We start from the raw sequence: 25,938 nt of genomic DNA, 5'->3' as shown, positions 1-25,938 counted from the left end.
TTGCAAATATCATCTATCTTATCAAATTTTAGAAACATATATTTTAAATGTAACGATTTCCTTTAGAAATCATAAATCAAATTCCTCGCTACATACCTTTTCGAGATTATTGTGGTATATAAATCAATTTGTGTGCACCTCGAGTAATTTCTTGAGGTACCAATTACATCTAACAGGACAGGCTTAATATTAAGCAACTCTGTTCTTCAAGACTTGAACAGATGGAAAAAAAAATCAACTGATATTTTTGTCTCCACCCACTTATCTTCTTTTGTTTGTCCTCTTGAACTTTCTCCCTAGTGTTCTTGAGAAAGTAATTTGCGAAATTTTGATGTTAATAATTTGTGACCCGTCCTTTGGACTAATCACAACCTACTAAACTCGATGGATAGTGGACCCACCCAACTATCCTTATCCACTTAAGTATCAGGCTTCACTTTGCACGCTGTGGGAAAATATTTAACCTTTGAAACGGTCTATTTAAGTCTATCAAAGTTATAAGGATTTCATTGCTGAAAACTAAGCCCATCAACTCAATAATACTAGGGAAAATTACGCAATAAAATAAACTTATATTATTTAATTACTTATCATATCTATAGTTTGTTATAATTACCACTTGCAACTAACATTATACAATAATTACGTGGGCTGACTTCGAATTTATATAATTAGTCATATTAATACAAATACATATGTATAATATACAATTATTTAACTTATATACATATACAATTCACCTCTCCCGCTCTCTGCCCTCTCTCTCTCGCCTCTCTCCTCCCTCTCCCAATCTTGCTTGCGCTGTATACAAATGTATATTTATAATATACAATTAGATACATATACAGTTGACCTCTCTTCCACTCTCTGCCCTCACTGGCTCGCCTCTCTCCTCCCTATCTCGATCTCCCTCGCCTTTCTCCTCCCTCTCCCAGTCTCACTTGCCTCTCTCCTCCCTCTTGCAATCTCTCTTGCCATACATACAAATATATATGTATAATATATAATTATCTAACCAATATACATGTACAATTCACCTTCCCCCCCCCCCCTCCTCTCGCCTCTCTCATCTATCTCCCTGTTTCGCTCACCTCCTCCTCCATATAACATGTAGCTACAAATTGTAAATATTAAACTATAATTATAGAGAGTAATTAATTATTTTTAAGTGGCTCTATATGTGAAAGTTTCCCATAATACAATTGTTGCCTAACCTTTGTATTTTACCAGCTAACATAATAACCTAGCTAATCTAGATAATAAAGTGTATCCTATCGATGTTTTAGACATAGCTCACCTGCATAATACATGTACATTACAATGATAAACATACATTCCTCTCACCATCTACACTGCCAAGTACTGTGCAAGATCATGAAAGTAGCCAACAATGCGGATGGAACCAACGGCGCGCTTTCTTTGTTATTGATGCCAAATGAAAATGTATTTTGGATATAACACGAGGCTATGACAAGAAAATGCTGCAATTTTATACACATCCTTGGTCCACCATACCATTGGCGATCGTTATGAAAGCAGAGATAACAGCTCCATGGACCAATGCCCTGCAAATAAAAGGAGACGACATCCTATTGAACTGAACGACATTTGAATAAGAAAATATGCACTCGAGAAACACCGATCACAGGAACAATTTCCTTCTAACCATTCAATTTATATTACTGCATGAATCTATTTAATAAATCTGCAAGAATGAGTATAACCGTCCACGTGAATCTTTTGTGGTGTCAGTTTTAGAAACTTACTCTGGACTTTCCTTTTGATAACCAAAATCAGCTGCTGCTTTCAGGGCTCTCTGGTAAGTCTGTTTCATAGCCTCCTGCAGAAAGCAAGAGATCGAACTTCACTGTAAATAGGAATGGCATTTGCAACAAAATGGAAAACTGACAATAGAAGCACCTGCAGGAAAAATGATGCTGCTAGCATGCTAATATATAGAACCTCATCTTGGGACAATTAGTGTTGGCTTACAGAATATTTAAGGTCAAGAAGGATGATAAAAATACTGCATGAAGATGAATAACATGGGGATATTCTTTAAAAAATTGACTCCAGCAATCGCTAATTTTGTTGGCTAGACAAGTAGGAAAAGCATAACAAGTTTAGTTGATTGGCACTTGCTCCAACTGCATATAGTTGATTATCACATACAAACTGAGAAGCTTGATCATATTGACAGTTTGACACCTCTAACTGTTGCCCTCGCCCCACCATAACCAAAAGGTAAAGAAAAAAACTCCAGTTCTGCATCAAGACTGTAAAGTGTTAACCTGTAATTTAGACTCAAAATCCTCTGGAGACCAGTTCAAATTGCACTCTTTCAGTTCAAGTTCCCCTGCAACAACCTGCAATGGATAGTAAGAACTTTTATCAATCTAAAAAATGTACACAAACAAGTTGCAGCAAAGTCATTCCACAACAGAAGAAAATACGGGAAACCTAGTCAATATATTATGAGCCCATCTTGATATAATGTTGATACAAATTGGTGATTCGTGGCTGTTGCACTAACTTTCTTGCTAAACTTCTGTCTAATACAAGCTTCATTAAAATACTTCACAAGCTCTATCTCGTAAAGGAGAGGTTAAAATAAGATGCCAATAAAGGAAAAGATGATAAAGTAAAAAGAAGATGATGAAGGAAATTGGAAATGAATCTTTTGAGAACATCCAAAATGTGATACGCCCTCAGGGAAAGCCAGTGAACTGCAGGACAGACTCCGAAATTCTTTCCTGTGTAAACATAAAACTGGGATCAGATGAATAGAATGTGGCTTTCTTCTCCCATTTACATCATGAGTTCACGGGAATGAACCTTTTTCTTCCTAGATACCAAGATGATTCATCCTTAGTCTTCCCAATACAATCCATCAACAAGGTCAATATTACAGTTTGAATTTACCTACTTTAGCATTATATTAGTGCCAGGGGGGGAGCATAAGTGACTTTGAACTAAAGCAAAAGATAGTAGAATGCCATAATGCTAAATCTCCAAATCCCTATATACATAGAGAAAATGACTTCTGAAGCAAATTCAGGTAGTGCTTGCTATTTTTCAACAAATGAAATACACATTTCATGAACAGAGAGTAGTCGAGAGCAGAAGATCCTACCCCTCCCACACCAGCAGCAATAGAAGGAGCAACTAGGACATTAGCTTTTCTCAAAACGTCTACTGCTTCAGCAGTACATGGCATATTGGAGCCTACAAATGAACGGCAGTACATTTAAAAGAGATAAAATTAAAACACGCCAATTACCCCACTCATTAATCATTATACAGGTAGAAAGATGGCCAATAATCACAAACAAGTGAGAATGATAACATGATGTTGACCAATACCTTCTACAAGTATACGACAACCAGAGTTAACCAAGTTAATGGCGTCAGATTGATTAATTTCATTCTGTGAGGCACAGGGGAATGCAACATCACACCTTTCACTCCAAGGCTTCGCTTCATCATAGTACTTTGAGCGAGCATAAGTCTTTGAGTAGTCTCTGCAAATATTACTTATAAGTATGCCATTTATTCAAAACTTTTAAGATATTTGTCTGCACAGCTATTGTGACAACAAAAGGTAAAAAAACCTTAAGCTTCTCTGCTGAGCTTTGATGTCTCTCAGGAAAGATATCTTCAAGAAATCAAATCCATCATCATCCACCAGATAACCCTTTGCATCTGTAAAATTGTAATTTGCAATCGTAATAATTTAAGTATCGGATTGTTTTTCTTTATAAAGATCTAAGTATCTGATTGTATCTGCACCATATAAGTGGTGTAATGAGCTTTGATTCCCACCTTCCAGAAGAGAATCTATTACAAGCATAGACTGATTGCTCAGTAATCCCTAAATGGTAAGCTCTAAGCCAAACAATAATATTCAGTTAAACAAGGTAGGTTGTAGACAGTACCAATTGATATCGGAATACAGAATTCTTTTGTGGAATACCTCTCAGTCAGAGGCGGATTTAACCTTAAAGCATGTGAACCTAGTAGATTTTACTCAAACATTGTATGTGTATTAAGAAATTCACTGAATACCTATAAATATTTAACTCTGAACTCAATTATATCAACCTGTGGTTGTTATAGGAAGACATAAACTTCAAATACTGCTGGATCCACCTCTGCACTCAGTAGTCATGCAAGCTGAAAATATTTCAGAAAAAATCAGAAAGTTTACCAGATATGGTGATGGGAACGGCCCCATAAGCAATAAGCTTCTCTAGGACATGCATTGCAATCTTTCCTGAACCGCTAACTGCACACCTGAACATACAGACAAGAGTAAACCAGAGGAATTATTACAAAGCAACACATTCCTCAAAGAAAAAAGGGACAAAGCCAAAGAGAACAATAAATTTAGTGAACAATCTCAATTTTTAGGCTACTGTGAGTGTTCTTCTCATCATGTTTAATTTCTTTTTGATCGATTCATCCCAAAACAAAGTGGCCAAACAGATTTTTCATTGGCTAAATTGAAATTGTTCCATTGACTCTGCTTTAAACTATTGACTTCATCCTACTTAATCTACACGACCTTCTCCATCAGCACAGTAAAACACATAAACCCTAAGAATTACTTCATCAACGAAATCACAGACGGAAAAACTGAAGTCAGGATAACGAGTAAAAGCACAGTTGCCGTGTGCCATATCATCTGTAGCTATGAAGCTCAAATAGATATTTATCAATGATAATCACAAGAGGAAAGAAACTCAAGACTTAATAGGCAATATGATGGGAGGGAACTGCTAATGGACGTGACATTACTTTGATGCCAAGGTGCAATAGAAATAGCCACACAAAATGCTTCTCATACATCAGCAAATATAAAGCGCAAACAGCTTTTCTTTTTCTACTTAGATACCTGCCTATGTAAAATTGCAAATAGTTTCAAAGCCCATAAATATGTCTTGGAGGGGACAGGTTAAGATGACCTAATGAAGTGCTACCTATGGTGTGTGTCAAACTTAAGATGATAATTTCTCAAAATATGCACAAGATTTGTCATATTCTGGCTTTTAATATCCATTTAAATGGACCTCTATGCAGTCCAGATTTTGATAAATGTTCAGTGACTGTGAAACCATCTAGCTTTCAGACTGGAAGATCCATACAAGAACTCAAACTGAAGGCTGTAAATTATGACAAATAGAGTGGGTAAATATCTACATGCTACCAATTCATGTTTTCTGACAAAGATCTCCATGAACTTCTAGCAGGCTTACCACTTTTCAGCTGCACCCATGATGGAGGTATTCTTATAATGGCAAACAGATCCACTGATAATGCCATTAATGAAGATCAGTACAATAAACCACATATATTAGCCTAATTTTCTCTTATATTTCTGATTTCACAGACAAAGAAATCCGTAATTGGACGGGATGGTACCTTAATCCTTTTAGTTCTTTGTTCATGTCTGCAAGCATAAGTTGAGCAAAGAAAACCTGAAAATTGCAAGTCAAATTAGTTGGCAGGGACGAGACAAGTACTTAACAATGCAAAACAAACAGAGAAAAAAAGAGACTTCACCAATCCATAGCCAGTAGCCTCAGTTCGAAGACTTGAGCCTGACCAATTAACTCTTGGTCCTGTAAAAGTTCCCTGCATAACTTGAAATGTGTAAAATTCAGTATACTTTTTAATTATGACAAGGGAAACCCTCAGCCGCTACCCATTGGGTGCACACGGGGTAAAACCCCAGCTCCTATGCAATAGCTCGCAAACCACATAGGAGAGGTAACCCGCACTAGGCAAGCCCGGTCCGATGAGCTTGACCCAGAAAGCAAACCCCTAGCTTTCAGTGGCAAGGGGTTTCGAACTTGAGACCTCCAACATGGAAGTCCCAAGCTCAAACCACTGGGCCACCCCGAAGGGTCAGTAATTCATATAACTGAAAGGAAAGAGAGAGGAGAAAGGGAAAGGAGAATGTTTATAATCATTTGGATGATGCACAATATTCAGTCCAAGGAAAAAAGGTTTTAAGTAAACTTATTCAAAGACACCAAATCTGGTGTTTCAGGCATGAAGAAATGTTTATCGAGAAAAGGTGAGTGTATTATAAATATAGCACCAAGAATGTTTGCTGTCAAAAGTACTTACAAACTATCTTTTTCTATTCCTTAAGTGATTATATAAGTTCTATCACTTTTTAGCACCATCATTAACATAACTCTGGTAACACCAAAATAAAACAAATGTAAACAGTTCCATTTTGATCTTTCTAATGGAATCATAAAGATGTGTTGATTATCTAGTCTTAACATCTCAGCAACATCAAGTGCTTCAGGACGATGCTTCATCTATATGATTGGCACAGCTCTTAACAGGTGTTACCATGACCGTACAGTCAATTAGAGACGTGTATAGGAACAAACAAACAAGAAAATGAAAAATAATAATACTAGTCATATGGAGATGCATAATTGTTACCCGTATCTTTACTTATTACAAGGACAGCCAAACAACTTCCATATGCATACTCTAAAACCAACACTTACTATGAGCATTTTATGTGACACGGTTTGTTACATCAAGGATAATAAGCTAGATCTACATGTTGATCAATAATAAAGAGCCACTTAGCAGATGTGAATCGATATATAATTAGCTAATTATGGAAGTATTTTTACTGCTTTCCTAGTTTGAAGTTTCCTAATTTGTAGGTTTCTTAATATAAAGTTTCTTAGTTATGTTTTTAGTAGGATTTGAATCTAATGCTATTTGGGATATGTTGTCCCTATATATGCATGTAGGGATGAATTTTGTTATTTTCAGAAGCCATGATTAATATTATTTAAGAGTTTTTCTTTACACCTTTGTGTGTGGTGACTATGGATTTATATTCTTTAAGAGTTAAAGATCAATTCTTAACTTGAAATTATTGGTTTCTATTAAAGATTATACTAATTGTTGTCTTAATTTCTACGAAATAGGGATCCAGATCACTTTTTATCTAAGTTCTTAATTTACTCTATTAGTATCATAATTAGCTTTTTATTCATTATTTATAATACTAAGATCAATCAGGGTTCTCCGCACTTGATTTCAAAATTTTAGGATTTTGTTCGCAAATTTCACCCATCTTTGATTTCTTGCCTTTAATTTTAGTATTTCCGCTTCCGCATTATTTTCTTGTTTATTCAAGTAACCCAATTCTTATCAAATCCCTAATATAAAAAAGAATGGGGTTACTAAATATCCCGCTTAGTTCTAGTGGTTACTCATGAATCTGTTTCCCATCTTTAGTCCTTTCAATTCATTTACCCCATTCCTTTTATTGACTGCTTGCTCCTGTTACTTGCCTATTTTCTATTGCCTCTTGCCATCATGATTTTTAACCTGCATTGTGATAAATCTTATCTTCTCCCATTATAATGTCATAGGATTTAAAACCTGCATTGTTATGAATTTAACCTTCCTCCATCATAATGTTCCGGCCTAACTACCGCAAAAAAAAAAAAAACCGTAAATGTTGTTGGAGTGAAATCAACCTAAAAAAGCCTAACCTCGAAAAGTGTGCCTGAGAGCATTTTATCTAAGGAGGTTGTCTTTGGTTTTGCAGATTTGAGCATAACATCATAATGCTAACTTAACACACAAACAATAAACAAATAACATAATGATATGTACTTGTTCATGTCCTGCCCCCAAGACTTTGGTCTAGTGGTAAGAGTGCAACATTGATGTGTCACGTCACAGAATAAAACCTTATTAAATATAAAAACTTTTTATTTAAGAGGAGAATGTTAGAGGGGTGGGCGGACTATAGACTAGTTTAGAACTGTGTGTTACTGGCCCTTGGAGATCATACAGTTGAAAAATGAAAAAAACAATCCCCACCTCCTCCTCTCTTTTTTTAATTCTATTTTTGCCTTTTTTGAGTTAAAATATCTGAACATTAAGCTTCGCATAATGTTCTGCTGTCACCCTGTGAAATTCAGCAAATTTCATATATGTGAACTATTAGCCTCTTGATTCTAGTATATGTTTAAGGAAATTAGCTCGTCTGGACTTGATACCATTCTTATCCATTGCCACACTAGATGCAGCAAAAGAAAGAAATTGGAGGACCAGAAGGATAAGATCTCAAATATCAGAAAATTAATCATCTTCACCTGTGAATGACCCGCCAGTCGGCGATATTGTCCATGCAAAAAGCCCATTTCTCGAGTACCAACACCCATCTCCTCCGAAGGAAGATCCTACATGATCAGACAACAAATCAAACTACAGAAATTAGATCTGATTTGACAGGAAACTAAAACAGATGTAGACATTAGTATTTAGTTACCTTTTCAGGACCCAAATAACGATACAGTTCATTCATAAAACTCTGACAAAATCGCATGACCTACAGTGAAGAAGGCAGAAAATAGAAGAAGATTTAAAAACAACACAACCACAACTACTACTACTATACCACAATGCAATAAAAACTTTGGGGGGGCATTATAGAAGAAAGTCTAACGCTTGAAATAAACTTGTGACTAGAAATCAACATGGTTAAAAGATAAACACATACCTCACCATCACTTTTGCTTTTAGGATCAAAATCACTTCCACCTGAAGAACCCCCAAGTCGGTAAGGCGACAAAGCATTTTTCAAAGTCTACCAGACGAGAGCAAATCAAACATTATGAGAAGCAGCATACATTTACAACTCAACTTCACATTACACCTTCATCAAAAAGATTAGATGGGAAAAAGATACAGCAATCGCTTGTACACTGTAGAGCAAATATGCACAAATTATAAGTATTCAGAAGTAAAATTAAAAGACTAAGATAGATGGCAGAAAATCACCTGTCCAAAGCTAAGAAATTTGGCAATACTCAAGTTCATTGACGGATGGAACCGGAGACCACCCCTGCATGGACCAAGAGTCTGATTAAAATGAACCCGAAACCCTCGGTTCACATGCGTCTCACCCCTATCATCAACCCACGGCACGCGAAAAACAATTGTGCGCTCAGGTTCTAATAACCGCTCCATGGTGCTTACATAACTAACACATAGTAAAGTTTCCTTATCAGAGTTGTAATGATTACTCTTCATACATATGGTTTCCGTTCAAGAGACTTACCTTGAGTTCTTTGAAATGACTCTTTCTAAAGCATGAACCGCTTCTTGAACATACTGTATGAATTCTAGTTCATGAGGATCCCTTTTCAGTGCAGCTTCAATAATCGATCCAGCCGTTTTTGACATAAGAGCTTTTAAGAGATTTCAACAGCAATGAAGAAGTTAGAGAAGTATCTCAGTCTCTCGGAACAAAATCCAACACCCACAAAAAAAGAAACAAGAATGATTTGTGAAATTGACTATGTATTCTTGAGTGAAAATAATTGTGTGAGAGCTTTGGAGATGAGAACAAATTGATTCCAGTGGTTTTTGTTTTCTTTTACAAACAGCGCACATAGAATTAAACAAAGATGGGTCCATGATGCGAAACTACACTTGTCACAAATTTACAACCCCATCCATCAATATGGAATAGAAGACCAAAACCAACTCTTCGACTCAGCCATACTTGATGTCACACAAATACCTCTCAAATCTCAACATAACAGTCAATGTAGTATGTTAATTAATTTGTTTCCCTATTCAATAGTCGTACAAATTCATGCCAGCTTACTGAAATAAACCTGTTCTAGAAACTTCTAGACTTCCCCATAATGCTTATTGTATTTGTTTAGTTGGCTCAATCAGGCCCCTGTAACTAGTCGTGTTCAATTTTTGGATTGTGTCTGCTCCTTAGTGATGGAAGTTCTTTTGTGTATATGAGCAGGCACTATCTCCCTTTCTTGTAATCTTTTGCTTGCATCATCAGGATGATTATTGATGAGTTACTCTTGCTTCATCGAAAAGTCTTATGTGGGAAGATGTTCCTGGAGATTGGCCCAGGTGGTCACAGTGTAGTGTGTGATGTGTGGGTTAGATGCACATCATAGTTTTGAACCTATACAAAAGCCCAGTATTTAAGTGAAGGGTAGAAAAGTAGATAAAAGCCACCATGTTTGAACCATGCACCATTGGCTCCAAGGATTTCTCAGTTACCAAAAAAATGAAAAAAAAAAAACTATGTTGAAAGATTTACAAGTTCTTGCTTAGATATTAACAAAATAGCTCTACTCTTAGCACTGACATCAAAAACCCATATATCTCAATTAAAGTGTGTGCGCGCGCGCGTGGAGGGAGGGGGGGGGAGGGCTGGAGTCTATGAACTCCTCTAGGCAAAAAGACAAATTATGATCACTGCAAATACGGTTTCTGCATCAGTGGAAATTTTGAACCGTGTATAATAGATGACTTTCTGAAGCTATCATCAATATACCAAAAGAGGAGGTCCCTAGTAAAGAGTTATCGTGCTCTTGAAAAGGTGTTGATAAATTAAATAAACAATGCTTTAGAAGTCTCATACAATTTTTAAGATAAGAACAAAAGTGAAAAGGACAAGGTGGATACAACCACCAAGAAAACTAAAAAAGGAAATTACCTTTAACATATAAAGGTTTATCAACAACAATCTTATCTTTGGATGCCATTTGGAGACGAAGAGCTTCTTTGTGAAGTAAACTATTATTATGCTCCTCCAGAGCACTCATCTGCATGTTTCGGCTGCCTTCATTTCCATATGGATTCCTCCTATGCTTCCTACCATATTCTCTGCAAACAGAGCAAAATATCCTTGCTGTGCCATCTTTCACATCAACATATGCCCATTTATACGTATCTGCCCACTCCTCTCTCCATCTTTTAACAACCTTCTTTTTCTTTTTCGCTGGTTGGGTCTTCAACAAGTCCTGATTCCCACCGGAAGCCTGATGAATCATCATCTGCTTGCTCTCATCATGGTCTTCAGCTGCAGATTCTTGTGGTGGAACATTGATCAAAGTATTATTACTAAATGAAGGGTCATCATCCCCAGGTCCTATTTCCAAATCAATCTCTTCTCCTATCTCTCTCACTACAAGATGATGCCTCTGAGCCTGATGAATTAAGTTCATGTCATCCATTGTAGAATTCATCCCACCCCCACCAGTTGGAAGTAGCATTCAGCATGACAATTTATATACAGTATGATTTGTCCAGCTTGCTGCAAACATAAAACACACTGATAAATCTACTTGATTAAATCTCAAAATGCTCCAATACCAGTGTGCATTAAGAGTTGAACAGTTAATCATAAATCGAAAAGCATACTGAATTTTCTTCTCCATGTCCAGGGTCAGAATTTTGGAAGCTAAGTGTTTGTGTATCCCCTCACTCTATTTACTGTCAGATCAGGCTCTAATCCCCGTTAGGTAAAATAAGAAAGAAAAGAGGGGGACAAGGAAGATGGAGAAACCAGTTGGCTTGAGATTATCAACAAAGCATTCCGCATGACCTATCAACTTTATAAATGCAGTAGCAAATCTTAGAGAAAACCAATTTCCAGTAGTATACACTCAAAATTTGTTACTGAATAAACATCGGGTATTCTTAATGAAAAGGAATTGTATTGCACAAATGCTACTTCCAAATATTTCCTAGAAAATATGGACTTGAGACGAAGTGTCCTCATGAGTAATATGAGAAGCTAATTGTAGTATGAAGGATTTAATATTAAACTGACCACAAAAGAACAAGAAGGGAAGAGTTCAATGGAAAATCATAGCTCAAGTATGCCAAATGTTGCTGAAGACAATGTTCTACAACAAGATTGTTTAAGCAGATGCAAATTAAACTTGATTGTAACACATCTTACCTCAATTTCAAGAAAAACATTCCTAATAGTTATTGAAGACAGTTAGAACACTATGGTCTACATCACTCGATGGAAATACAGTTACCAATTATGTTAGTTCTATTACTCGATGTACTTGGTCTATACAAGAAATTGAGGTACAATTAAGGGGAAAGGAAACATTTCAGAGGTAAATGTATACCTCCTAACTATAACTATAGCTTAAGAATGCTCATTTCTACAACAGAAGGAGGCTGCTGGTGGTCTTCTAAGGCAATAAAGAGGAAAGTGACGACAAAATTAAAGAATTGATTACTGATTTAAATCAAGACAGGGCGAAATATATTAATGACTTATTCATTGCATTGATCCTACAAAGAAAGGGGCAATTGAGAACAAGGATTACAGACCAATCAGCCTTATAAGCAGTGTTTACAAGATTGCTTTTAAGCTTTGGCAAAATGACTTGAAATGTTATTTGAAGCTAGTTGGTGGCCAGAATGCCTTTGTCAAGGGAAGGCAAATCATTGATGCAATCCTTATTGCTAACGAGGCAATGGACCGGAGACTCAAAAGTGGAAAGCCAGGGGTGCTGTTCAAATTGGATATTGAAAAAGTTTTTGACAAAGTGAGTTGGTCCTATTTGATCAATATGTTGAGACACACGAGATTTGAGGAAAGATGGTTAAGATGGATTAAATTTTGTATCTCAACTGTCAAATACTCTGTTTTGGTAAATAGGGGGCTTGTAGGGTTCTTCTCTCCTCAAAGAGGCATCAGGCAAGGTGACCCTATTTTACCTTCCTCTTTATTCTTATCATGGAAAGGCTTAGAAAAATGCTACAAAAATCCATGCAGCTTCACTGGATAGAGGGCTTCAAAATAGTAAGGAATGATGGGTCCCAAGCTACAGTATTACATTTGCTTTATGTAGATTACACTCTGGTGCTGAGAGATCCCAAGTGATCCACCTAAATCTAACTTTGTCTATTTTTGAAGCTATCTCAGGGCTACACATGAACATGGGATGATTGAAAATTTTGAGAAGAGGTTGGCCACCTGGCAGATGCAATACCAAGGGGTTCTGGACTAGATCATTAGTCCATAAAGCTTTCAAGCTTTGCTCGAACACTCATTTTGCGGCAGGGAATGGCTTTCTTATAGGATTTTGTAAGAACAAATGGTTAGGAAATTCCAACATACAGGAAGCATTTTTAAACCTTTTCATTCTTGGCCAAGATCCTGATGTTGTCATAGCACCATATAGAGAAGGGGCTGACTGGAACCTCCAACTTAGAAGGGATTTGTATGACTGAGAATTATGTGAGCTGCTAGACCTCTACACTAGTCTACAACAAAGAAACCTGAGTCCATCAGTAGCAGACAGACTTAAATGCGGCAATCAAGCAGGTGGCATCTTCTCTGTTAAGTTGAGCTACCAGAAAATGTGTTCTTGCAATCCCATGCTTGAAAACTGGCCTTGGAAGCTCATATGTAAAGCAAAAATTCCTCCCAAGGTCATTTCTTTCACCTGGACAGATGAGGAGTGCCTCACTCAGTCAATTCCCTCACAGATGCTATATGCGTAAAGAGGAAGCTGAAAGCCCTGGCTATCTTTTTACTTCAGAACTACAGAGCATATTTTTGTGTAGTTATGGCCTCAAATGGATCACTCCTCACTCATTAAGGGAAGCATACTTGAGTTGGTGCTTATGGAGATTTGATAAATCCATCAAGCACAAATGGAGAATGATACCTGCTTGCATTTTTTGGAGTACTTCGACAGAAAAGAACAGGAAATGTTTTGAAGGGATCTCAACCTCTATAGGTTCTATTTATTTATTTTGAAATAGATGAGTTTAACTCCTATAGGATCTATAGAAGCTAAATGTATGGCTAGTCTATTTTGCTGGTCCAGTTTATTCCCATCTAATAGTTCATATCAACTATTAGACTTCATTAGTTCCCTAGCTCTGGCATAGACAGTTTTTGTATAGGAGCCAGATGTTCCTGTAAGCTTCAATGTCATATCTTGTAACTACTGCATCTTCTTGATGCTGTTTCGATGACAACATTTACTTCATCAAAGAAACAAAAGCTCAAATTTTAGACAATTCGAGGTGCACACTTCGACCTGTCTAAACTTGGACCTAAAACCTTTCAGCTTTATGGATATATGCATCACACTACACAACTTGTAGCCCCTCTATTGAGCTATTTTAAGCTTCCTACTCATCAATTCAACTCAATTTCCTATTATAGAGAAGAAAAAAAAGAGAGTCCAAAGCTTCACTTGAATGCTATGCATAAAACCTGAATAGAAATTAAATAAAAAAGATAACAATCTTTAAGATGCCCTCAAAAGAGCTATCTTTCAGCCACCATCACCTAACACAGATGAAAACTTCTCATTTTCTCAAATATTAAACCCAAAATGCAACATCCCCAAACAATAAAAGAACCAATTGAATTAGAACAGAAATGCTGGGAATCTCAATTGGGAGTCCCTTTTGAGCAAAGCGCTAAAAAAAAATGAAAAGACTCTTTACTTTTCAAGAACCCACTGAAATTGGTTTGATCAGATTCTTGTTTCAAGCTTTCTGAAATGTAACTCCCAAGTTTTCCTCTTCTACAAGAGCTGTTTTGCCATGTCGGTCCAATTCACCAGCAAGGTGCCTCCCAGCTTCTGCTACTGGGTAAAGGTTGATTCCAACTGTAGAATGCTATATATGGGGTAAAACTGAAAGAGAGTAGTGTCGGAGCAATTGAATTTTGCTATAAAGTTATCAATTTGGCGAGTCCACTGACTCGCTCTCTGCAATTGGGGGGATTTTGGGGGAAGAAAGTGGGTGAATAATGAAGAAAGGGACTAATTTGATAAATTTGGATTCTATTTGTTGGCAACAAAAAAAAAAATCATTTTTGTTCTATTTTTTTTTTAATTACAAAATCATTTTAAGTGTCCAGATTTAGTTAGCTTTTGATCATTAATTTCGAAATAGATTTAAAAAATTTATCTTTATATATTTATTCGTCTAAAAAAAAATTGTATTTTAGAGACTTAATCTCTAAAAATTTAAAGATTTTTTAAAAAAATTGCTCAGATTAATTTTGAAATTTTGGGACTTTCACTTATAAGACTAAAAAAAAATATACATATTGTAAGACAATTGTAAATTCTGAAAAAAATAATCTTAAGAACTAAATTTTTCAATTTTTTTACATCAAAATGTTTTTGTTTTGCAACTCCTTCAAGTTATAGTAGTATTAGTTGGTTCACTTTTCATGAAATAGAGACTTTGTATTTATTTTTGTCAATGTATGCAATATCATATTAATGAAAAAAAGGTATTAGATGAATTCTAATATGTGATGTGTTAGATGGATTTTTTATTTTTTTTTTTTAGGGGGAGTAAGAGAAGTAATGTGGTGATAAATATTATTTTAGTGATCAATAAAAGTTATTTAATTATTAATAAAAAATAAAATAAAAGTAATAATAATATTTTTAAACACTTAGATGAATCAAATGGTATCATTATAAGCTAGTATAATGAAAATAAAATATTAAACGTATATAATTATCGTAAAATCTGGCAATAATAATATACTTATACTATTCTAATTAAAAAAATCAAAATAAAATAAATGAAAATCAAATCTCGTTCGCTTGATAAATTTCTTTATAATTCATCTATTAAGGTTAGAAAATGGTTGGAACCATTCAAACATACCAATTGTGCAAGTGAAGCTGGAAAATGAACTATAACATATATAATGTATTTGCACTATTATCATCTTGGAATAACATTTTTTTCTACGATAGCGCTACAAATGATGCACGATAAAAAATTATTCAATTTATCAACAACTTATATCATGTAAAAGGGGCTCAAGATCCAATTATAAAGCACTTGAAAATTATGATAAATTTGAATATAGATGTTGCAACAAAAATTAGGTACACAATCAACCAGATTATCTTTAGTGGATCTTTGCAACTTAATGTACATAATGAAATTATCAAAAGAAAATTTTTTAACTTGTATGTAACTCACTAGAGATAAGAAATGCAAAGAGAAGATGTGTATGATCGAAATATCTAACAACAAAAAAGAAAATAATTGAACAATGAAACTCTCGAGCATTTGACAATGATGATTCATTTCATCATTTTGTCAATAGTAATAATTGAATTTGTTTGTCTCCTAACCAAATAAAAATATTTGAATTGTTTAATTGATATGTGATATTATCTATAGTTATATGCTATTCAATACAATTTAATTATATTAAAGACATTTTGTTATTGATTGAATTTCAGAAACTAGCAGTTAATTATTTAAAGACAATATTAAAGTACGTTAATTTTTATTTCATACAAATATATTTCTGGCGATTAATATTATTTTATTTTTTTAAAAAAAATAAAAAAAATTGCCTACATAAGCAAATGCCAAACTTAGGACATTTTGTTTGATTTTAAATACTATATATTGAACTTTAATTCAAAGTAAATAAACTTATGAATGTCATTCACTATCTATAAGCAATCTCAATATCATTTGTGTGCTCTTTAGTAGAATAACTATGATATCAAAATTGGGATTTTGAGAAGAACATACTTTTATATATATATATATGAACCTCGGATCCGTCTACGTGGTATCACCATAAATTAGAATTAACTATTAATTTATTTATTTTTAAAACTAGTTTTTTCCTTTTAAATAATTTATAATGACACTTATAATAATTATACATTAATTATAAATAAATTATTAATCATGTCATAGCATTAATCTCGTACTTTAAAATAACATGACAAAATTAAAAATTAAGGTAATTGTTTTTTTTTTCTAGTTTTTTTAATTGACTATGATAGTACTAAAAGACTCACAAATAATATATCATTAGTAAATGCATACAAAAAAAATCATCTTCTCAATTAATCATTTTTTCTTTCGTTGTACTCTATGATATATTATACTATCTACTGCATACCCATTGTGCATTTAAAATTATGGATCACATATGTTGATTTAGGACAAAAGTTATAATTCTAAGTGTTCTTTTAATTTATTTTTTACGTGCATCACTTTTATTAGTTGTAATGTTTTTTGATCTTATACATTTGAATATATTAAAATCAAGCATTTTTTGTATTTAACATTTCACCATAGTAATAAAGTTCTTTTTTTTAAGAAAAAATTAGTTATTAATTTACTGATAATGTATTAGCTTTTAAAACAACCATTGGTAAAAGATGATTGCTTTTAGATTTTATGTTTGAATATTTTGTTTCTTAAGTAAACATGATTTCTATCTTAATTTCTTCTTAGATAATTACTAAGATTTAAACACCAAATTGCATTATAGGTGTATAATAGCTATTCCCTATGGTAGCAATTATTTTATTTTATTTTTATGTATAATCAATCCTATTATGAAATAGTTACTAAATAGTATTATGTAAACATATATTAAGATAAACATTTGCATATCTATTAGACTATTACACCCATTTTGTAGACATTTGCACTCTAGTAATCCAACATTTTAACTTCCATATATTTAATTATTACTTTTTTAGAACATACTTTCATTTTGGTAATAGTTTTCCTCCACCATTCTATATATTTTAATATTTAATTGTATATTATTTAACATGGTCATATACCAATTTGATATTCACCAACATGTCTTATATGTACTTGTTCTATTTTTAGTATTTTATTTCTCCACAATTCAAACTTTTAATTGTTTTTTCTTATAATACATTTTGTAAGTAAATATCACATGTCATCTAATTTTATCTATAATAGTATTAGTTATCTTATTCACAATTAGAGCAAAACAAAGTATTAGTTATCTTATTCATAATTAGAGCAAAACAAATTATGTATTTGATAGTTATCTTTGATGTTTATTGACATGTCTTACATCTACTTATTTTAAATTTCCTTTTTAGCACTTCTTCACAATGTAGACTTTTAATTGACACTCTTTCTTATTTTCCAAATTAATACAATTTTGTTGGTAAATATCATATGTTATCAAATTTTAATCTACAATAGTACTAGGTAGCTTCTTCGTAATTAGAGCCAAAAATATCAATATGATATTCATCTTTACTTTTTTTTTATTTTAATATCATGCAATTGTTTCTTCTATATATAAAAAATAACAAATAGAAAAGTCATTAGCTATTAAATATAATACACTTGTTTATATGCATTTTTAATTAAAAGTTTTAAATTATATATATTACTACTTAATATTTCATCTCACATAAAAATGATTTTCTCTTTTTATAAATCACACTGAATTTTACGTGAAGATGACATCTTATTACCTTAATCAATCGATCCTATTTGTTATAAATTTATAATCCTTAAAAATTAAAATAGTCATAAATTTTTATAAAACTTTACTTCTTGACTGTTAGGGATAATGCACACATACCCCTTAACCTATGCCCGAAATCTCAGAGACACACTTATACTATACTAAGGTCCTATAACCCCTTGAACATATTTTATAAGTAATTTTCTACCCCTTTTAGCCTACGTGGCATTATTTTGAAAAAAAAAGTCAACCATCGTTGGGCCCACAAGATAGTGTCACGTAGGTCGAAAAGGGGTAAAAAATTATTAATAAAATAAGTTCAGGGGTAATAGGACCTTAGTATAGTATAAGTGTGTCTCTGAGATTTCGGACATAGGTTGAGGGGGTACTTGGGCATTATCCCTGACTGTTATTGTGATAACGTGATCAAGATGTTAAGTTTGAAAGTTTTGAACATGTGGACAAGATTGTTTTACATTAGCTAGCTTTGATCTTAAATTTTGAATTAAATAATCAAATTTATCTTTAAATATATGTTCGATCATGAAACTTGATCAAATTTTTAAAAATAGTAAAAGCTGATTCAAGAGAAATTTATTTACTCACAAAAACAAAAATATTTTCAATTTAAATTTTAAAAATCACAACTTCAAGATTCCAATTTTTAATTTTTACTTTAACATGACCAAATATATATTTTTTGTTTTATTATTAATAAGAAACGGAGTAATTGTGAAGGTAACTGATATGAGAATACAAGTATACTTATTTATAATAAACTTTGTTGTAAAGTTTTTTCCAAATCTTCCCAAAATCCTCTCCAATGGCGGGTCTCTACACCTCTCTCAGACCCCAACCACCATCTTCTTCTTCTTCATCTTCACAGCAATCTTTCTACTCGAAGCTTCTTCTTCTCCTTACAATCCTTCCTCTATCTTTGGCTGTTTTTGCTTTTTTTCTTCAATGGCGTGGTGGTGGAGTTGACGATCCAATCTCTCGATGGTCTCCTGAAGAGTCTCATAAGTTTCCTGGCATGGACACTTCTCCTTTAGCCACTGTTGCTCACTCTTCTCAGTCATCAGACTGTTCTCTTCTTGCCCATACCAATACGCCGTCGTTCCCTTACTATAAAGACTGGAAATTTAAACTTCATCCAGATCTCAAACCCAAGGTTTGTTTTTTTTTCGTTGTTTTTGATTTAATTTGTTTGTGGGGTTTTTGAATTTTGATCGATCTCAAATGGGTTTTGCTGGAATTTGTTATTTTAGCTAATATGGAGTGTATCGCAGATTTTTCTTTCGTTTTGCATCTTCTAGTTACCTTCTAGCAAATGAGTAGCTCTACTGCTTAACTGGGTTCTTCTATTTGTTTATTTTTATGAATTAAGTATTTTATGAAGTAAATGGGACGTTATTCACATAAGATTTGTTAATGGTAGATTCAAGGAGTGCATAGTTTGTATAAACAAGAGGCATTAAAAGGACCTATAGGATGCACATTGTTAATCCTAAATTTCATGTAGATCAGTTGCAGATTGATCATCCCTGTTTCTCTACAGTTCTTTTTTTTTTCTTTTCTTTCTGGCAAACACAACAAAATAGATCCCGCATGGATGCTTGGTCATGATGGGATGCTTACAATTGTCCCAGTGTTTGCGAGGACTCGTTGAGTGTAATTAGAGATCAGTATGCTGATAAAAACTGTTGAAAACTTTTGCGAGGAGTCTTTCATTATTGACATTGTAATGAAAGGGTGCCAAGTAGAGGTAAATGGATGGTGAGTATATATGCCGACCCCAACTAGCTTGAGATTTGAGTGGTTGATGTTGTAAATACGGAAAAATAACTTAATAAGTATCAGGGAAATGTTTCTTACAGTTTTTTCCCTTTTTGATCTCCTTCAACCAAAGGATGTCTCCTGAGATTTTATTGTGCAGCTTTTCCTAGTTAAGAGTTAATAACATGCCTTTCTATACTCATTCTTGCCCTAACAGAGCTAGGATTATTTGATACTAAAACAAGTTTGTTCAGTTTTGTTTACACTATCATTTAACTCTGTCATGTTTCTCTATATTATGCAGATATGTATTACAACCAGTACATCTGCTGGCCTAGAGCAGATTTTACCGTGGATGTTCTATCATAAAGTAATTGGGGTAACATCATTTTTGCTTTTTGTGGAAGGGAAGGCGGCATCTCCTGATGTTTCTAAAGTCCTTGAATCCATTCCAGTAAGTCCCCCAACCTGTATTCACCTTCTCAATGAATCTTAGGATTCATCAACACGATCTTGAAATTGTGTGGGGTGCAATTGCGATTAAGCTCCTGCCTCTCCTTACCTTACCTTCAATAACCTCTATCTAGATGTTTTCAAGAATAACATTCATTTGGGTGCTCTTATGAAAAGTATTACTTCTCATGCAATTTCATAACCTTCTTTTTCTTTTAAGTTAGAGCTGAGCTGTTATGGTCCAAATCCATTTTACCCACTTATTAAGGCTCAAGCGACATTTTTCTTTTCTCAAACATGGGTTTTGTTTGATCTGCAGGGAGTAAAAGTAATATACAGAACAAGAAAGCTAGAGGAGCAACAAGCCAAAAGGTCTGTCCCTTGACATTTTATGATTGTTCCAAGGATGGCTATAATTTCCCGTACTTCGTTTGTTCAGGCTCGAGCCAAATTTGTGAGACACAGTTAAACGTTGTTAATTATTTTTCTGTTGGCTATAATTGTGTGAGAAACAGTTAAATTAACTAGACATACAATTTATTTTGATCATGGAATATTTCTAAAAATATAAGAATTTGTTGATTGGTTTTGGTGAGGCTGAAATCATAGAAAAAATTAATAAGGGCTATAAAATATCAAAAGATATGTTTTGGTGCTTGATTTTTTTTCTTCTTATGTGCATCTTTTCATTGTTTCTGTGACTCTAATAATTCCTTCGTGTTGAGTTGTGAAAATTGGCTAAATTTTCTCTCCTTTTAGCATTAGTGTGCTATTTTCTTTACATATGTTTTACTGACATGCATTTTCTAATTTTGATCTGGCTTGATTGGAATGAAATGTGGCCATCAAATTTTGTTAATGCTTGTACTCACTGGCATGCATTTTCTAACTTTGATCTGGTTTGATGGGAATGAGATGTGCCCTTCAAGTTCCGTTAATGCTTGTACTTATCACATGTGCACATCTGATGTGTCTGCTTATGTTTGACTGATGTCCTTTTTTCTCATTTTGTTCTAGCCGGATTTGGAATGAAACGTGGCTGTCCAGTTTCTTTTATAAACCTTGCAATTACGAGCTCTTTGTGAAGCAATCTCTTAATATGGAGATGGCCATAGTGATGGCAAGGGTATGAACTCTTCTACTTTTGCGTTGGCTATCATTCTAAATCATTGTTCATGATCCATGTACATGTCGAAATGTCAGGATGCTGGTATGGATTGGATAATTCATCTAGACACAGATGAGTTAATACACCCGGCCGGTGCTCGAGAGTATTCTTTGAGGCAGTTGCTTCTTGACGTGCCTTCAAATGTTGACATGGTTATCTTTCCTAACTATGTAAGTTGATTGGGAAGTGTTCCGGGAAACAGCTATTTTTGTATAGCGCATACCTGATTACTTCTCAGTACATGTTGTTTACCATTGGAACTGTCATCAAATATTTTAATTGATTTTTTTCTAAATTCAGGAGAGCAGTGTTGAACGAGAGGACATCAAGGATCCTTTTACAGAGGTAAGTTGGACACTTGGACTTGCTATTCATTATTTGTTACTGCACATTGTCGTTTATGGGAGAGACTACTTTAATCATTGTGATATGAAAAGATGCATTAGTATATTTCTGTTGGTTCAGCTATTTAAGTACATCATTCTCAATAAAAAGCTATCTAAGTAGAGTAAGCAATTGAGTGATAATTTGTCTAATCCTGTAAATATTCTATCTTCCTATATGTTAATTGTCTTTCAACTGTTTGACTATGACAAGTATCATTGAGGTAAATAAGGAAAACTCTTGTTCTTTTATGTTGTTACCCCCATGATCAGAATCTTCTGAAGTGCTTTTGTCATATTCCGGTGCTTTATAAAGCTATGTGAATTAAGCTTGGCGTATGACCTGAAACTGTTCTTTTCTTTTGTTGTCTTTTCCTATGTGCCCATCATAATAGGTATCAATGTTCAAGAAGAATTATGACCATCTAACGAAGGATACATATTTTGGCATGTATAAAGAAGCAACCCGTGGCAATCCAAATTACTTTTTGACGTATGGAAATGGTAAAGCAGCTGCTCGAGTTCAGGACCATCTTCGTCCCAATGGGGCTCATCGATGGCATAATTACATGAAAACTCCAAAGTATGTTTGCCCTCTATAGTCTCTCACATACTAACCTGTCTATTATGCTTTTGGCCCTAAGCTCATGCAAACTTATTGGATGTTAGAGGGATAATTTTCAATTGTTCCATATTCCTGTGCTCTCTGGAAAGCTATGAATGTTACAACCTTCCTTGTATACTGGTATTCTAGAAGAAGGCCATCATATTAAATTTTATTCAACATATGACAGGGAGATCAAATTGGAGGAGGCTGCTGTTCTGCATTACACATATTCCAAGTTTTCTGACTTGACTTCAAGACGAGATAGATGTGGGTGCAAGCCCACAAAGGAGGATGTTAAGAGATGCTTCATGTTGGAATTTGATAGATCTGTGAGTTACTCCTCCTTTTTCTATTTTTCATTTTAGGTGGAAATAAGACGATGCTGTTTCTTTTACTTTGTGTTTACAAGTGTACTACTGGATAATATAGTTCCATAATGGTTACCGTTTCATGGTTGTTGCTGGAGAGGACTTATTTTTAAGTCTAATCTGTATTTGGATCTTCTAATTATTTTATTCAAATTGCTAGTTATGCTACTAGGTTTCGGAAAGATGTGTGGGTGGAACAGTAGGTAAGGGGAAGCTGCCAACTTGAGTTTATTAGATTAGTAATGCTGAATGTCTTCAGCATTTGGATGCCTACTTTAAGGTCAAATAGAGATTATTTCAAATAGATTAAGAGTATTAGACTACTGGTGTTTCTCTATTTTGGCTCCTTGTGGGTAAGGGGAGAGGCTCGTTAATTTATTGTTTTTAAGATGAGACTTTCTTTTTTTTTAAAAAAAAAAAAAAAACTTTTGGTACTCTGCTGTGGACTGTTTTCTTGAGCCGAGGGGCTATCATAAACATTCTCTCTCAATCGTGAGGTAGCGGTAAGGTCTTCTGACACTTTATGACTCTACCTGCCCCAGACCCCACTTTGTGGGACTACACGGGGTATGTTGTTGTAAACTTTTGGTGCTCTGGTTGTTGGAGAATTAATCTCAGGCAACATCCATATATTGGTAATTCTAAAGTCAAATTTTACATAAATTGTTCTAATAAAATGCAGGCTTCCCGCTCTGCTTCTATGGGGAAAAGTTTTTACTATCAGCTGACAGTTTATTGATCTAGTGTGAACTATTATGTTTTATATTCTTGAGTTTGATAGTTTATGAGCTAATATGTTCAAAGGTGTGATAAAATGTTTTATCTTCTCCAGGCATTTATAATTGCTTCAACTGCTACAGAGGATGAGATGTTAAGCTGGTAATTTCTAATCTGAATAGCAGCGAAATCCAATTGAATCTCGCTCAGCTCCCTTTTGTACCGCTGAGTTGGCTTATTGGACTAGTTATGTGCTTGAGTTGTTCATCAATGTAGTTACTCTGTAGCTCTGAATATGTTTCTTTTCCTTGGTCAGGTACCGTGAACATGTCGTATGGACTGACAAAACGATGAACCTGAAACTGTTGAGGAAAGGCATTTTAACCCGTATTTATGCTCCCATGGTAAGCCTGGACAGCCCGACTTTGGATATCTTTTTTCTTTGAGCCTAAGTTTAATTTTCTGAAATGGGAAAAAGAGGTTGTTAAGCTAGGGAAAAGTTTTGAACAAGAACTGTCACCTTAGAAGTTAGAACAAAAATACCTTCCTGTCATATTACAATTCCTTAGAACACAAAAATAGTGTCCTTTGAAATGAGTACATATGTCTAGCATCAATTTCAATCAGAAAAATATGTCCTGGCTATTATTTATAACGTGACGAAAAGAGATGCTCTAGATATCATTGCTGTCTCTAGATGGAAGAATTTAGGGTGTGGGAGGACATCCTTGGAGAACTAATTCTCGCAGGAAGCTCTAGTCCGTGATTAGTTGAGTTGGCATGTCAGAGTTACATGCGATATACATTTTAGGGGAGTTACCAGAGGCTGGGCTGGGATGAAATTGATGCAACACGGATGTCTGGGTTGGGCATATGTCACAGTTCCAACCTTTCCTTTGAAACAAAACATGGTATTTAAGTGGGACTACTTGGCGGGCCCATGTTCCTTTGAGTTCTGAACCTTTGAGGACAATTAGGATCGGGCCAACTTGCATGAGATTTCTAGGTTATATATTAAAAACTAGGGATGAAGTAGAAAATCAGCGTGCAACGATGGAAAATGAAAAGGTTTATGGCCATGGCTATTTAAATGGAGCCATAAAATGACAACACTGGAGTCCCTGAATATGGAGTAAGAGTTAGTGTTGGGAAATGGAGATCCTTCCATCTTCTGCTCCAGCAATCTGTTTGTCTGTTTTCTAGTAAGACAGTGCTCACACTTTGTTCTCTTGATGTGGTCCTGATCTGTGTGTGTTACCCCTAGAACAGTCGGAAACATCTTTATAACTCATTCCAATGATATTAATTGTTTTCTATTTTGTATGTGCAGGTTATTGTCCAAGGTTTGAGGGAGAGTGGTGTTTTTAGTTCTATTGTTTTATCTGCTCAAGAATCTCTATCGAAGGACAAATTCTTAGCATCCTTTGAAAGCAACAGTTCATCAAAGGCTGCTGCCTCGGAGTCACTTCCTTCAAGAAAGATTGGTAGAAATCAACATTCTCAAGCTGCCAGGAGAGTCTTAGCGGAAAGTGGTTCCCTCCTTGAATTTCATGACGAAGCTGTTCCCCCACAATCTCCCCCAGGCATAGATGCAGATGTGATAACTGAAGCGTAATTGTTCTCCTTTCATGGCTTCTGCTGCTTTCTTCTGTCAACTTGACGGAGTGGATGAATGACGAACATCCAATGTCTTGATTTGTATCAGTGTGTAATATAGCTAAAGACTGTAAGCTAGCAGATTCATGGGCGAGGGGGGCTTGTTCTTGCTTTGGTTTTATGGTTGTTATTCCCGATCATTACCCAAGCGGAGGTGTAGAGTTATGTTGGTGGAAGGAAGTACAGAGAAGAAACATAGAGATGTTGGAGAATTGGGTGGAGATTGTTTTTTCCAGAGCTCCAACTATATGATATATGGAGATGAGGGGTTATTCTTAATGTATAGTGTAATTCGACCTCTAACAAGTTGATTTATTTTAGATGAATCACATGCTGTTCACTGAGATCGTTCCCCTCTTAAATTTAAATGCTGAGTTTCGGATCATTGTAAAGCCTTGAGAAAGAGATCAATATGGAAGGAAAATTATGCGGTTAAATAAACTTATACTATTTAATTACTCGTCATAGTTATAGTATGCTATAATTACTACTCGCGATTAACATTATATATTAATTACGTGGGCTGACTTCAAGTTTATATAATTAGTCATGTTTGTATATATATAATTCGCCAAAATATACAAAAACATATGTATTATATATAATTATTTAACCTATATACATATAAAATTCACCTCTCTGTCCTTTCTCGCTCGCCTCTCCTCCCTCTCTCAATATCGCTCGCCTCTCTTCTCCCTATCCTA

The 25,938-nt window shown here is 34.6% G+C and overlaps 2 protein-coding genes across 4 annotated transcripts; one reads left to right on the top strand and one right to left on the bottom strand.

Annotated features, from left to right (window-relative positions):
• Positions 1-1,144: 1,144 nt before the first annotated feature.
• LOC107007809 (NADP-specific glutamate dehydrogenase) lies at positions 1,145-14,626 on the bottom strand. Of its 3 annotated transcripts, XM_015206603.2 has the most exons (17): positions 14,308-14,626; positions 10,529-11,128; positions 9,116-9,245; positions 8,836-9,037; positions 8,555-8,641; positions 8,324-8,383; positions 8,148-8,234; positions 5,563-5,634; positions 5,422-5,477; positions 5,256-5,309; positions 4,208-4,293; positions 3,612-3,702; positions 3,364-3,521; positions 3,134-3,225; positions 2,292-2,366; positions 1,767-1,840; positions 1,145-1,565 (listed from the first exon to the last, which is right to left on the bottom strand). In XM_015206603.2, exons 2-17 carry the CDS (start codon positions 11,085-11,087, stop codon positions 1,490-1,492), a joined length of 1,959 nt encoding a protein of 652 aa, XP_015062089.1. In that variant the 5' UTR covers positions 11,088-11,128; positions 14,308-14,626; the 3' UTR covers positions 1,145-1,489. The 3 variants fall into 3 exon arrangements, with proteins under 3 accessions (XP_015062089.1, XP_015062090.1, XP_027769913.1); XM_015206604.2 differs by lacking the exon at positions 5,256-5,309; XM_027914112.1 differs by lacking the exons at positions 1,145-1,565; positions 1,767-1,840; positions 2,292-2,366 and adding an exon at positions 2,386-2,753.
• A 4,259-nt stretch (positions 14,627-18,885) lies between these two features.
• Positions 18,886-25,619, top strand: LOC107008413 (glycosyltransferase-like KOBITO 1). Its single transcript, XM_015207444.2, has 11 exons — positions 18,886-19,277; positions 20,187-20,336; positions 20,655-20,707; positions 21,353-21,461; positions 21,539-21,673; positions 21,804-21,848; positions 22,282-22,469; positions 22,681-22,822; positions 23,694-23,740; positions 23,895-23,982; positions 24,909-25,619. The coding sequence occupies exons 1-11, from the start codon at positions 18,930-18,932 to the stop codon at positions 25,191-25,193; spliced, it is 1,590 nt and encodes a 529-aa protein (XP_015062930.1). The 5' UTR covers positions 18,886-18,929; the 3' UTR covers positions 25,194-25,619.
• The last annotated feature ends 319 nt before the right edge of the window (positions 25,620-25,938 follow it).

The sequence above is a fragment of the Solanum pennellii genome, chromosome 1 (assembly GCF_001406875.1).
Source record: "Solanum pennellii chromosome 1, SPENNV200".
NCBI classification, from domain to species: Eukaryota; Viridiplantae; Streptophyta; class Magnoliopsida; order Solanales; family Solanaceae; genus Solanum; species Solanum pennellii.
The sequence above is the reverse complement of the archived record's forward strand: the minus strand, read 5'-3'. Positions and strand labels throughout refer to the sequence as shown.